A 15,000-nucleotide genomic window follows, 5' to 3' on the forward strand; every position below is an offset into this window, starting at 1 on the left:
AACAATAATCACAATATTATGCGTGGGTAATTATAAATTTACCAAAATAACCCACTTGCAAGTTCTCTGAAGCCAGAAATACTTGACAACGTTTTTTTATATTAACTAGTTATACACTGAGCCGAAATCCAGTTACCTTAAAAACAACAAAATGAAAAAATAAAATGAAAATTCCAGGCCTTGATGAACAAGGGAAAACAAATGTATGTTGATTTCTACAATTGTAGACTACTTCCAGTTGAAGAGGGGAATGTTCCCAGTCCCAGTTCATGCATAATGCAGCCAACCCTGATTAGAGAGAGAGCTACTGTTTTAGCAGACAGAAAGGAAAAAAAAAATAAGTTGGGAGGTGAGAACGTCATTTTTTTTTTTCAGGCTAAAAAAGTTAATAATATTTAGTTCTGGTCCCTAGAATAGTTTATTATTATTATTATTATTATTATTATTATTATTATTATTATTATTATTATTATTATTATTATTATTATTATTATTATTATTATTATTATTATTATTATTATTATTATTATTAGTCATGATGAACCCTATTTATATGGAGCAGGCCCATAAGTGACATGAACATGAAATTCAAGCCTCCAAAGTTATCATTATTATTATTATTATTATATTATTATTATTATTATTATTATTATTATTATTATTATTATTATTATTAATCAGCATAATCTCACACTCATATACTATACGATTAGAAAGTCGTTAAAAGAATATATAATAAAATGAAAATATACAGTAAAGAAAGGCAGAAAACCAGAATTTACCATTGATAAGAACATAAAAGATTAAAGGCATTTGATCCAGATTAAAACTGATTGAAACGGTGGAATACGAGAATTTGCACAGATAAGAAAAATATTCTCTTACTTTTTAAATAAAAAAGAAAAAAGAAAAAAAAAAAACGGTACTCGACATACACACGCCAGTCAATAAAAAAAAAAATAACGACCAGGCAAAACAATAAAAGAAAAGATTTATCAAAACGAGTAAAAACTAAATGATATTTGCCACGGACACACACACACACACACACACACACTCTACACACACACACACACATATATATATATATATAGTATATATATATATATATATATATATAGTATATAATAATATATATATATATATATATATATATATATATATATATATATATATATATATATCTTATATATATATATATATATATATATATATCTATATATATATATATATATATATATAATCATATATATATATATATATATATATATATATATATATATATATATATATAGATATATATATATATATATATATCATATCTATATATAATATATATATATATATATATATATATATATATATATATATCTTATATATATATATATATATGGAACATCTGTAAAAAACAATCATTATTTACCTTACCAATCAAACTCAAAAAACGGAACAAACGGTACACACATCGGTAGAAAAAATAAAGAGAGAGAGAGAGAGAGGGAGGGGGGGGGGTGAGACTTATATAATCAAGGAGGAGGAGGAGGGAGGGTGGTGGAGTGAGGCAGCTTCCCAAGGAGCCATCCTCCACCCAGGGCTGCCAAAGAAAAGACAGAAATATTAAGGCAAGTGCCCCTCCCTATAAGAGAGCGGGGCCCCTGAGGGAATTGGCTGAGGATCAGGAGGAATTCCGGATCAAAACCATATCGGAGGCTGAGCTCGGAGGCGGAACAATCACATCTGCTGAATTCTGTGTCCGCCCAATCGAGAGAGAGAGAGTTATTAGCCCAGTTCAATCAGATGGTAATCAACGGAGGAGATGAGTTTAAAATCCCTTTCCTAAAACCCCCTCCTCCCCAACCTTGACTTCCCCTTCCCTCCCTCTCTCTCACCATCCACTCTACACCCCCTCCTCTCTCCCTTCCTGCCTCTGACTTTTTCGAAAAAGGTGGATTTCCCATCGCTTTCACTCCATGTTTTTCTTTACTGACGGAGGCTGCGTCTCTCTTATGACATTCTCTCTCTCTCTCTCTCTCTCTCTCTCTCTCTTTCTCTGTCAAACGATAAATTTTTCAACTCTCTTACTGCATGATTGCCTTTTCAGTCCATGGAACTTTCGCTCACATAATACACACAATGCTACTCTCTCTCTCTCTCTCTCTCTCTCTCTCTCTCTCTCTATATATATATATATATATATATATATATATATATATATATATATATATATATATATATATGTATATATATATATATATATATATATATATATTATATATATATATATATCTATACAAACAAATTTCTCAACTCCCTCACTCCGTTTTAATTTTCTGTCGATGGAACTTTCTCTTGTACACTACGCAGTACAACTCCCAACCAATCCCTCTCTCTCTCTCTCTCTTCTCTCCCTAAAGATAAACCTCTCGACTCTCTCATAACATTAGTCTTTCCTACACTACTTTATTAAGTCAGAGGTTCTTTTCCTCCCTTGCCAAGCCATGTTTCCTCATCTCGCCTCTCTCTATCTCTCTCTCATTTACCGTCCTTAGGTGCAGGCATTTCTTACTCCAATTACCCTTTTATCTCATTTTTATCCTCCTGGCTCTTTTTACCGTCTCTCTCTCTCTCTCTTCTCTCTCTCTCTCTCTCTCTCTCTCTCTCTCTCTTTTCATCATGCTTTAATGATGTGGATATTAAATTTTCTTACTCCCTATTTCTCTTTTGTTACTTTGTTTATCTACCCTTTCTGACCCTCTATATTTTCCGTCTTCCACTCTCCCCAGTCATAAAATCTCTCTCTCTCTCTCTCTCTCTCTCTCTCTTTATGCCTCAATGGTGTGGACATTTCTTAATCCCTATTACTCTTTTATCACTTTTTTTCATCTACGTCTTCTTCACCTTCTATATTTCGCATGTTCCTCTCTCTCTCTCTCTCTTTCTCTCTCTCTCTCTCTCTCTCTACACACACACACACACACAACGGTTATATTTCTATCGCTGTAGACATTCCATTCTCCCTAATACCCCTTTTATCACAGTTTTCATTTTCCCTCCTTCCCTTCTACTCTCCATTCCCCCTCTCTCGTTTACCGATGATCTTAACAAGCGTCTGCTACCTCCCGCTTCCATCACTAAATAATTGCTCCCTAACATATTATGTCCACCTCTCTCTCTCTCTCTCTCTCTCTCTCTCTCTCTCTCTCTCTCTCTCTCTCTCTCTCTTCAGAAATAAAGAAATATTTTCTTGAATCATCCCTGCTATTGTAAGTAAATGTGTCTATCTGAATAACTCTCTCTCTCCTCTCTCTCTCTCTCTCACTCTCTCTCTCTCTCTTCTGGAATAAAAAAATATTTTTTTGAGTTAATCATTCCTGTTTTTGTAGGTAAATGTGTCTATCTGAAAAAAAATTCTCTCTCTCTCTCTAGAAATAAATATTTTTTAAAAATTTATTCCTGTTATTGTAGGTAAATTGTGCATAGCTCTCTCTCTCTCTCTCTCTCTCTCTCTCTCTCTCTCTCTCTCTCTCTCTTTAGGAATAATTATTTTTGAAATAACCATTCTTGATATTGTAGGTAAAACGTGCATAACTAACTCTCTCTCTCTCTTCAGAAATAAAGAAATATTTCTTTGAGTTAATAATTCCTGTTATTGTAAGTAAATGTGTCTATCTGAAAAAATCTCTCTCTCTCTCTCTCTCTAGAAATAAATATTTTTGAAAAAATTATCCCTGTTATTGTAGGTAAATTGTGCATAGCTCTCTCTCTCTCTCTCTCTCTCTCTCTCTCTCTCTCTCTCTCTTTAGGAATAATTATTTTTGAAATAACCATTCTTGATATTGTAGGTAAAACGTGCATAACTCACTCTCTCTCTCTTCAGAAATAAAGAAATATTTCTTTGAGTTAATAATTCCTGTTATTGTAAGTAAATGTGTCTATCTGAAAAAATCTCTCTCTCTCTCTCTCTCTAGAAATAAATATTTTTGAAAAAATTATCCCTGTCATTGTAGGTAAATTGTGCATAGCTCTCTCTCTCTCTCTCTCTCTCTCTCTCTCTCTCTTAGGAATAATTATTTTTGAAATAATCATTCTTGTTATTGTAGGTAAAACGTGCATAACTCTCTCTCTCTCTCTCTCTCTCTCTCTCTCTCTCTCTCTCTCTTCAGAAATAAAGAAGTATTTTTTAGCTAATTATTCCTGTTACTATAAGCAAAACGTGTTTATCTTCATAACTCTCTCTCTCTCTCTCTCTCTCTCTCTCTCTCTCTCTCTCTTCAGAAATAAAGAAATATTTTTTAGCTAATTGTTCCAGTTAATTTAAGTAAAACGTGTCTATCTACATAATTCTCTCTCTCTCTCTCTCTCTCTCTCTCTCTCTCTCTTCCTTCTCTCCTCTCTCTTTTGTCTCTCTCTCTCTCTCTCTCTTTAGGAATAAATATTTTTGAAATGATCATTGCTGTTATTGTAGGTAGAATGTGTCTACCTGCATAACTCCTCTCTCTCTCTCTCTCTCTCTCCTCGCCAATATTCTAAGGCCAATCACCTAATGGGTTCGCATTCCCAACCGATCTTTTCAGCAAGGGAGAAGCGAGCAGCATCTGGTTTGATGGGATTTCCACTCATTACTGAGAATCATCAGATATTTAGGATGGTAATCATAGTGAGACGCACAGTCTTCTCGTGTTATTTGTCCTTTTATGGTTGTTACCTCTTATATCTCTCTCTGTCCTGAGTGCTCAAGACATTGCATTTAGGTTGGGAAGAGAGAGAGAGAGAGAGAGAGAGAGAGAGAGAGAGAGAGAGAGAGAGAGAGAGAGAGATGCTTCTCACGATAACAGTAGTAATTAAATCAGAAATAATTCTTTATTCCTGGAGAGAGAGAGAGAGAGAGAGAGAGAGAGAGAGAGAGATGCTTCTCACGATAATAGGAGTAATAAGATCAGAAATATTTCTTTATTAGAGAGATAGAGAGAATGCTTATTACGATAACAGGAGTAACTAGACAAAAAATATTTCTTTATTCCTGGAGAGAGAGAGAGAGATACTTCTCACAATAACAGGAGTAATTAGATCAGAAATATTACTTTATTCATGGAGAGAGAGAGAGAGAGAGAGAGAGAGAGAGAGAGAGAGAGAGAGAGAGAGGTTCTACTTAAGATCACAGGAATAATTAGGTGAAAACTATTCGTTTATTCTTGAATGACTGTATTGAAATGAGTTACTGAGGTACTACTTCAAGGTAAATTTAAGTCCGATTCTTTAAAGAACGATTTCATCATTCTTATACAAGAACACTCATACTAATTCCCTTCCCTTCCCTCGTCTCCCTTGGCAGACTTATCCAGCGCTTTACAAATCACGAAGATCCAGGTGCCCAGCCACGTGGCCACGGGGGAAAGTGGGTCACTGGACTGTGACTTCACCGACGACGGAGACACCATCTACGCCCTCAAGTGGTACTTGGGGCTCGACGAATTCTACAGGTGGACCCCGGCGGAGAACCCCCAGGGGAAGACCTTTCCAGTTCTCGGGAATCCGATCGCCGTCGACCTGAAGTCCTCCCGGAAGGGCAAAGTGAGGTTCCACCACGTCACCCTCGAGGCTTCGGGCGTCTACCGCTGCGAAGTGTCGGCGGAGGCGCCCTCCTTTCACACCGAGTCGGCTGTCGCCACCATGACAGTTGTAGGTACGTGATTTGCATGTAGATGAACGTAGGCACTCGTTACACACACACACACACACACACACACACACATATATATATATATATATATATATATATATATCATATATATATCATACATACATACATACATACATATATATATATATATATATATATATATATATATATATATATATATATATAGAATGTATATGCATGTATACATACATACACACACACACAACACACCTATATATATATATATCTATATATATATATATATATATATATATATATATATATATATATATATCACACACACGTATGTATTGCCTACAGTGCACAGCATGAGGTGCACTGACGGTACTACCCTTCTACGGGGGATACCTAGATTAATACCATCTAATTTAGAGACGAAGAAAATTGAATCTAAATGATAACTGCCTACAAGATCGAGTGAATTCCTCTTCTAGTTCATGATTTACAGAATGAAGAAAGAGAGAAGAAGCTGGGTTTCACTTCTATAGCCAAACTGTGCTGATATATGATTCAGAATTTTTCAAGAGTGGAGTTTACCCAAAAATGGTAAAGGATAATAGAGTGACTGTGAACAATGGGAAATAACCAAATCGTAAGTATAAGAAAGTCAAGCAAAGGAGAATAAGGATAAGTATGGATAGCCTCTCAAATAAACACAACCAGAAACAACCTTCTTATTTCACCAAAGAGTGCAAATATATACACCATCACGTTTATAAAAAAAAAATCACTCGAGTTTGTTTAAACTACATTCGTTACCCAGACATGCACAAAACACTTAACATATCCGAGAAGTAACTTGTCCTTCAGTATGAGAATAAAGATGATATATCAAAGGCCCCTCTGCATCAGCTATCGTACATTCACATCACCCATGCATTTGATGTCTAGGCCCGTCCCTTACGACGCTCCTGATTGGCTGTTGATAAGACAATCACAGAGCTGGAAACTCTCAGTTTCTCTCGAGAGCTCACATAGACAGGATGTGTTTTCCACCTCTCCCGAGGGATTCTTTTGAAAGACGTATCCCACAGGAGAGGTGGGAGCAAACATCCTACCTATGTGAACTCTCGAGAGAGGCTGAAAGTTTCCAGCCCAGTGATTAGCTTATCAACAGCCAATCAGGAGCTTCGTAAGGGACTGACCTAGACATCAGATGCACAGGTGATGTGAATCTACCATACAAGCCATCGCAAGTGAAAATTGTTATTTGTTTCATTCGCTTTACCCAGACATTCATAAACCACTTAAAATAGCTGAGAAATACCCTTTCCTTCAGTACGAGAATGTGTATGATACATCAAAGGCGCCTTTGCATCAGCTACAAGCCATCCAAAGTGAAAATTATTACTTCTTTCATTTGCTTTACTCTCACGTTTCTTTGGCAGATTTACCTGACGGCAAGCCTCAGATACGAGGTGTTCGACCGAGCTACCAACTCAGAGACGAGGTGATCCTGAATTGTTCGTCCTCGCTATCCCAGCCGGCTGCAAAACTCAAGTTTTACATAAACGACGAGCAGGTATGTGTAGTTTCTATATCTGGGTTATGGTCCCTGTTTATTTGTTTATATCATTTTGGAAAGGTAGGCCCTGAGTCAAAGAGTGGGGTATTATTTTAACTTTTTTTTCATTAAGTCCTATGTGATCGTCTTGGTTATATATATATATATATATATATATATATATATATATATATATATATATATATATATATGTATATATATATATATATATATATATATATATATATATATATATATATATATATATATATATATATATATATATATATATATATAATATATATATATATACACACAAGGTGGTCCAAAAGTATGTGGAAAGTAGGTGGAACAACTGTGTAAAACGTGATGGACAACAGTTTGAGCACCTGCGGTGATAAAATTTCAGTGCGTTTGTATTATTGCACCCAATAAAATCTAATTGTCAATTTAATAATTATATTAGTAAATGTAATTGTATTTGTAATCTCAAAATAAATGTTATCATTTATATTGTCCACCTACATTTGGATCTCCCTGTATGTATGTATTTATCACCTAACATTTCGAGCGAGTTTACGATTTTTGTTAGAACCCAACTTAATGTAAAAGGGATTACAGATTCAAAAAACTGATCACATTAATTCTAATAATAGCAGTGAGCATTCAGCTAATGTTGAGCATTTCAAAAAAGAACTTGACATTGGAAATAAAACAGTTTGCCATCTACCACCTAACACACACACGCAAACGCAAACACACACACACACACACACACACACACACACACACACACACATATATATATATAGTATATATATATATATATATATATATATATATATATATATATATATATATATATATATACAAACATATTCAACCACACACACACACACACACACACACACACGTATAGCATTAATATATGTGTTAGGTGGGAGACAAACTTCTATTTTCAGCGTCAAGTTCCATAGGTTAAAAGGTTGAGGCCACCACATTTCTCCTGTTATTCCACCTTTGTATCTTCTGCACTTTCGCAATTGAATCTGTATTCTAATCAAACAGAACAAACTAGGTCGCCAATTATACTTCGGGTTTTCACGTCTATTCTTGTCTTGCCTCGAACAAAAGAACGTGAAAATGAAAATCATTCCCAAAAATAAGTTATTGTATAGACTATATCTGTCTGAGGCTCCTATACTCACAACCAGTAATTGCATTGAGATTAAAGCTTTATCGATTACCCCAAAAGAGCCTTTTATTCTTTCATATCCTGAACTGTGGGATGTGATTGGTTTCTATTTAAAATCACTTGTATTAACCAAACTGTATTTTTTTAAAAATTTCTAACTCACATAGGGATCGAATCCAGGTGTTTTAATCGAAAGGCCTGACTTGTGTGGTTGAGTTGGCACAGACTTTGGCTTTCAACTGAAAGACCTGGGTTCGATCCCGATGTGAGCCAGAAATTAATTTCATTTCCACATGTGATTGTGCGCTGATTATTTCTAACCCATTGTTATTTTGTCACACGTGTCTACATTCGCGCATGTGTGTACGTATGCGCTATAATAGATTCACATTACCCGTGTATCTGATGTCTAGGCCCGTCCATTACGACACTCCTGATTGGCTGTTGATAAGCCAATCACAGGGCTGGAAAGTCTCAGTCTCTCGAGAGAGTTCGCATGGGCAGGATGTATGTTCCACGACTCCTGAGGAATACTTTTGAAAGATGTATCCCGTATCCCACAGGAGAGGTGGAACATACGTCTAGCTGTGTGAACTCTCGAGAGAGACTGAGAGTGTCCAGCCCTGTCATTGGCTTATGGACAGCCAATCAGGAGCGTCGTAAGGGAGGGGCCTAGACATCAGATGCACGGTTAATGTGAATCTACTATAGCATGTATGAGCCATAGCAAGAACTCTCAAGAATGGGGAAACGGATCTTGATGACCGAGAGCGAATTTCCGAAAATATTCAATGTAGGGCTACCTTAGTATAAGTGACTTACGAAAAATATGACTTCCATTATTCATTCAGACATAGTTTAAAATATATTTGATATCAAAATAAAGCTTCCCCGTGAAATTTACTTCGCGAAGCATTCCTCTTATTTCCCCAATGGAACAATTTCAAATTTCCATGAAATTTCCTTCTCATATCTACACATTCCACCAAATTCCATTCCGACGACTTTCAACTCACCTCACAAATTTTTGATAAGGGTACAAATATCTAACGACCACATGTATACAGATATGCCCCACAGACACGCCTTTGTATACCCATCTTGGTATGGACCCGGCTCCTTATCCGTCGAAAAACTCCCCCTGCCCAGGAGGAGTGCCCAATCAAACCCAACATCTTTCCGGGAATATTAATGACTTGCGCGAAAGCAATTTGCATCCCATCCCCCTCTCGCCGATTGAGAGAGAGAGAGAGAAAAAGGCTACACCCTGTAATTACTGGCAATTTTTCTCCCTCTCAGCGTTTGAATGATTTAGTCCTGAACGCATCCAATTACCATTTCTCCGGTGAATGAGCAGAGACAAAAACTCCCGGACCTGACCACTGCGACCACTTCCGGAGCTTTTAATCCCTTATTCAGTGATCTGGACGGCTTTCATTTGACAGTTCATTAGCATCCTTCAATTCCGACGAACAGGGGATTAAGAGAACGCAAGAAGGGGGCAAATCGAGTGATAAAATATATATTCCGTTTCATCCGGGACACTGGAGAAAGAGAGAAAGAGAAAGAGAGAGAGAGAGAGAGAACTTCGCGAACTTGTCAATGGGCAGATTGATGCATCGACGATGGATGCCCCAAGACATTCACGACGTCGTAGATTTACGACATTAGAGGATCACGAAGTTACGACATCAGAGCTCTACAGTGTCGTACGGTTACAGTATCATAGTTACCACGTCGGAGTTACGATGCCAAGGAGTTACGACGTCAGAGAGTTATGACGTTAGAATTACAAGGCCACAGAGCTTCAGTGTTATAATTATGACGTCAGAGAGCTACGATTTTATAGAGTTACGAAGTTAGAATTACAGTGCCAAAGAGCTACAGTGTTATAATTATGACGTCAGAGAGCTACAATGTCACAAAGTTACGACGTTAGAATTACAGTGCCAAAGAGCTAAAGTGTCATATTTATGACGTCAGAGCTACAATGTCACAGTCACGACGTTAATCACCGCATTAAGAGGTCAGAAAGCAACAAAGTCACTGAGTTTCTACTCAATCGAGAGTTATATTATCATATTTGTAGCCATCGTAATACTTTACTTCATTTTAGATAGCATTGGGTTGAAAAAAAAAAATATTAAGGAAAATATCATAGGATCGCTCCAATTACCTTTTATATATAGACTTTATACATAGATGTCCCGACTCCTGGGACGATCGCCATTGCTGACAAGAGAAAGAGCTTTTATTAGCAAATGGTCTCTCCATACACCTTTATTAGCAATGCCTTATTTCTCTCTCTCTCTCTCTCTCTCTCTCTCTCTCTCTCTCTCTCTCTCTCTCTCTCTTTATTTGGTTGAAAGTGAAATATCAACAAAATTAAATTAGTTGCTTTAGAGAAAATACTTGTTTTTTTTAGAATTAAGGAGGTTTACACAAAAGCTGTATGTCACGAAGCAACCACCATAAGGATAATCTTATAAAGCATTTCTGAAAAGTCGACTTATCTAAATTATTTATATCTTCTCTACCTTCAAGAGAATGCTCGTTTTATCCACAGCTACTTAACCTTCCTTTAAAATGACATTCTTTACTCCTGAATAATTACTGCAGTTTTGTAATAGAAGTGAATGAAGGATAATTCTTGAGTAAAAGTCAGGGTGAAAATAAATGAACTGATTAAGTGTGTAATTATTGTCAAAGTCAACAACTCATAACTTTGTGTTATTCAACCCACCTTGGTTGATCGATTGATTGATTTGTGGCTATTATAACTGGCGTCACAACATCTCTAGGTTACTGACGCCGTAATAAAATCAAATAAAATCTAATATATGTATATATAACTATATATATATATATATATATATATATATATATATATATATATATATAAATAAATATAAATATATTATATATATATATATATGCATATATAGAAATATATATAAATACACATTCCTATCTGTACACATATAATATACGTACAAACGCACATATACTGTATATGTATGTATGTGACCTAACGCACCATCCCTCAACAGGCAGATCCTCTATGGATCCACCCCTACAACGCGATAGAGGATTCCTTCACCGGCCTCGAGACCTCGGTCCTCGGCCTGAGGTTTCCCCTGTGGCCGAGGCTCCTCCGTCAGGGCATGGTGAGCGTCAAGTGCACTGCGGAAATCCTCAACCTCTACTGGGACTCCAGCGAGGCCTTCATCCTCGTCGACATCCCGTTCCACGCCTCCATCATGGAAGGTCGGGCTTCGGGAGCCGCAGGTGAGGACCTAAATTTATTCACCATTCTATTTTTCATTGTGGCTGTTACCAGTGATCGAATCCTGCCGTTACGTTGCTTAGGCGGTCACAGCTGACAACTTGGATTATCTATGTAATCCCAAGTATATATTTGATGCTGTCATTTCTTGATTCATATTTTTCCTGTCAGTGCATTTTTTTTTTGCATTCAAACCACCATTTGCAAGAAATATTTGAAGAATAGTTTGAGAATTTTGAGGGGTCATAATTGGAGATGTACTCAAAGATCAGAACTTTATGGATAGCCTACAGGTAGGCATGTGTATAGAAAGACAAAATGTAATTAGGTGAATGTTTATGAAAGCGAAAAAGTGTATAATGAATACCGGTATAATTGAATCGGCAAATTTCTGAAATACCTTTAGTAACATAATAAGAGAATAGTAAGAGGGTAAAAAGTAAATAAATATAATGTAAAATCAATACATGAATTGTTTATGTATATATATATATATATATATATATATATATATATATATATATATATATATATATATATATATATAAATATATAACCATAATCTATAAATACATAAATACGGCCGGTATCAATAACAGTAGTAGTAAAATGCGTAAGTGGAAAGAATGCAGGATTAATTTTCTTAAACTAACACATGATGAACTTTAGGAGGACAACAATATTTTCCAAAAGGATAAATGCCGGCCCCCCCACCCCACCCACCACCCCCCCCAAAAAAAAATCCAACAGGTAAGCTTTTTTGGTGTAAAAGGGAACAATGCGTTGTTAGAAATAACAATGAACGAGCGTGATTAAACATGAGGGGACCAGTTATTGTAAATATAGTGAAAATTAAATAAATTCGGCATTGATATTCTATCTGTGATCAGACCCTGTTCATGATGTACACTAATATGTCTATCTAGACTCAATAAAGGAAGATTGCTTTCATTCTGGTAATATCTCTAAATAAGTTAAGTGTATCTTAGTTTAACCAGACCACTGAGCTGGTTAACAGCTCTCCTAGGTCTGGCCCGAGGGATTAAATATTTTTTTACGTGGCTAGGAACCAATTGGTTACCTAGCAACGGGTCCTAAAGATTATTGTGGGATCCGAACCACATTATATCGAGAAATGAATTTCTAATCACCAGAAATATATTCCTTTGATTCCACTTTGGCAGAGTGGAGAATCGAACTCGCGACTACCCAAATCGGTAGGCGAGCGCGTAACCCACTCGTCCAACGAGGAACTACTTATATATCTAAATAACAATTTAAGAACCTAAGAGTCTTTACCAAAAAGAGACTGAAAACATTGTCATGGACACTACTCTGGATTTTGCCAATTTTCATGTTACATTATACTACTATGAGATTCAGGGCCTCCGTAACACGGTTTTTTGGACTTTGCTTCTTGTCAAAGCACCGGATGTAGCTGAAAGTTGACCTATGTATATTTTACAACCACACACAAATTTTATCAGCATTATCAATAACCTAAACCTGATAGTTTTAATTTTTATAGAGTAAAAATTATCTAGCCAACGCCATGGCCAATGATTACGAGCCAAGAGGCGAAAAACATTCATTACGTAAGCAAAGTAAACACCTTTTGACGAAATGTTGCCCCGACCATCCACTAGACAAACTCATTCTCCTTGTTCCATCGGCTCTGAAACCCGAAGACTTTATGAATGGCGGAACGATACATAGATGTGGGTGGGGTATCTGTGCTAGCGTAGTAATACTACTGTAGCAATAGTGCCGCAACAGTAAATGCGTAATACACATGAATTAAACGTATAGGCCAACTGCTGGGATCCTTGAGGATCATTTAGCACTTCTTACAACTACTCGAGAAATGAGTTTTTTTAGCCATAAGTTAAATTTTGTAATCAAACAATGCCCATGATAGCCTTCAGTGTTATCCTGAATTATAACGAGGCCAAAGTGGGTGGAGCCTCATGAAGTTATCATTCTGACGATAATTACTGGTGAAGGTTTAAAGCCAAAAAACGGTACCGGCTATTTTTTTTTTTTTTTCAGTAAATAGGGTAGAAATAAGGCCAATAAATAAAATTGCTTTGAGACATTAGATATAGCAGTTTATCAAATCAAGCTTGTCTACTATGTTTTTGAAAATTACCAACTATTCCCTACATCCCTAGACTGTAATTTCTTAGGGAACTTATTTTGGGAGTTAGACTAATAATTGAAGTGTTTTTGTATTTATTAACATATTTTGTTGGTTTGTTCATTATGACAATTATCAGTGGAGAGGTTTCAGAGTTCATAAAGGTGCTGCTTTGCTTCTATTTAAATTTGTTTGTCATTGTTGCCAGAGGTATAGCCTTCGTTACGTATAGCCAATCATCCATCGAGAAAGAGGGAAGAAATACTGTCTTAAGTTACGTAACGAGTGCGTTCGAAACCTTTTTTCTGAGTAAGTTGGCCCGTCTTCAAAAAAAGTAAGTACCAAACTTATTCAATCTTTCGTAATGCAGAATGCAATCAAAATTTATGTGTACATATACTGTGTATTCTGAATAAGCGTTATATTTATGAAATGCATAGATAAAAAAGTTATTGCGAAAAAACGTGTTACAGAGGCCCCGAATATCATAGTAGACATTGTTGATATTACTGTCTGTCATTACAATTCACATCTACATTTTAGCCGTTGCCCACGGAATGGTAAGGAACTTTATGTTTATACTCTATATATTTATTTGTCGAATTATTTATTTAGTTACCAATTCATTCATTCAGTTAGCATTTTATTTTGACGAATGATGGCAACACGAAGATATTAGACGCAAACGGAAAGTATTCAACAGGAATGTTTCGCTCAGAAGCCCTGCATGATTTATAGACACAGCTGTAGAAACAAAGGAAGTTGGTAATACTCGTGGGGCAGACGATCGGATAATTCGGATTTGGAGCTACTTACCCTGAGATTTTTTTTTTTTTTTTTTTTATCAAACTGGCCTCATGCCAGCACGGATTCTTGCTCAAAGAGGAGCACGTAGGTCATTCAGAATATTTTGCAAGTGAAATTTAGTGATATGAAAATGCACCTTTATTTTGATCATATGGATATGACAATGAAATGAAATGACCCTGAGATCTATGCAATTATTGTAATAAGTATTTAGTATAAAATCCGTGATTATGGATAAATTTATGATTTATATTTCGTGGATGTGATTGGGATCGATTTCTTGTAATCTGTTGGCATTCGCGCTTTGCTATGCGAATGGATAAATGTTAGATAAGTTTATGTCTGTGTTCTAAAATATACTTGCACTAAC

At 36.0% G+C, this 15,000-nt stretch overlaps 1 protein-coding gene across 1 annotated transcript in view; it reads left to right on the top strand.

The window, feature by feature from the left end:
* The window catches only part of LOC135221534 (uncharacterized), a 111,228-nt gene that overhangs the window by 94,611 nt on the left and 1,617 nt on the right, over positions 1–15,000 (top strand). Inside the window, exons 2-4 of the mRNA XM_064259254.1 lie at positions 5,333–5,683; positions 7,090–7,223; positions 11,451–11,688. Coding sequence (XP_064115324.1) covers positions 5,333–5,683; positions 7,090–7,223; positions 11,451–11,688 — 723 coding nt within the window. The remainder of the gene's footprint in view (positions 1–5,332; positions 5,684–7,089; positions 7,224–11,450; positions 11,689–15,000) is intronic.

Source organism: Macrobrachium nipponense, chromosome 2 (genome assembly GCF_015104395.2).
Source record: "Macrobrachium nipponense isolate FS-2020 chromosome 2, ASM1510439v2, whole genome shotgun sequence".
Classification (NCBI taxonomy): Eukaryota; Metazoa; Arthropoda; class Malacostraca; order Decapoda; family Palaemonidae; genus Macrobrachium; species Macrobrachium nipponense.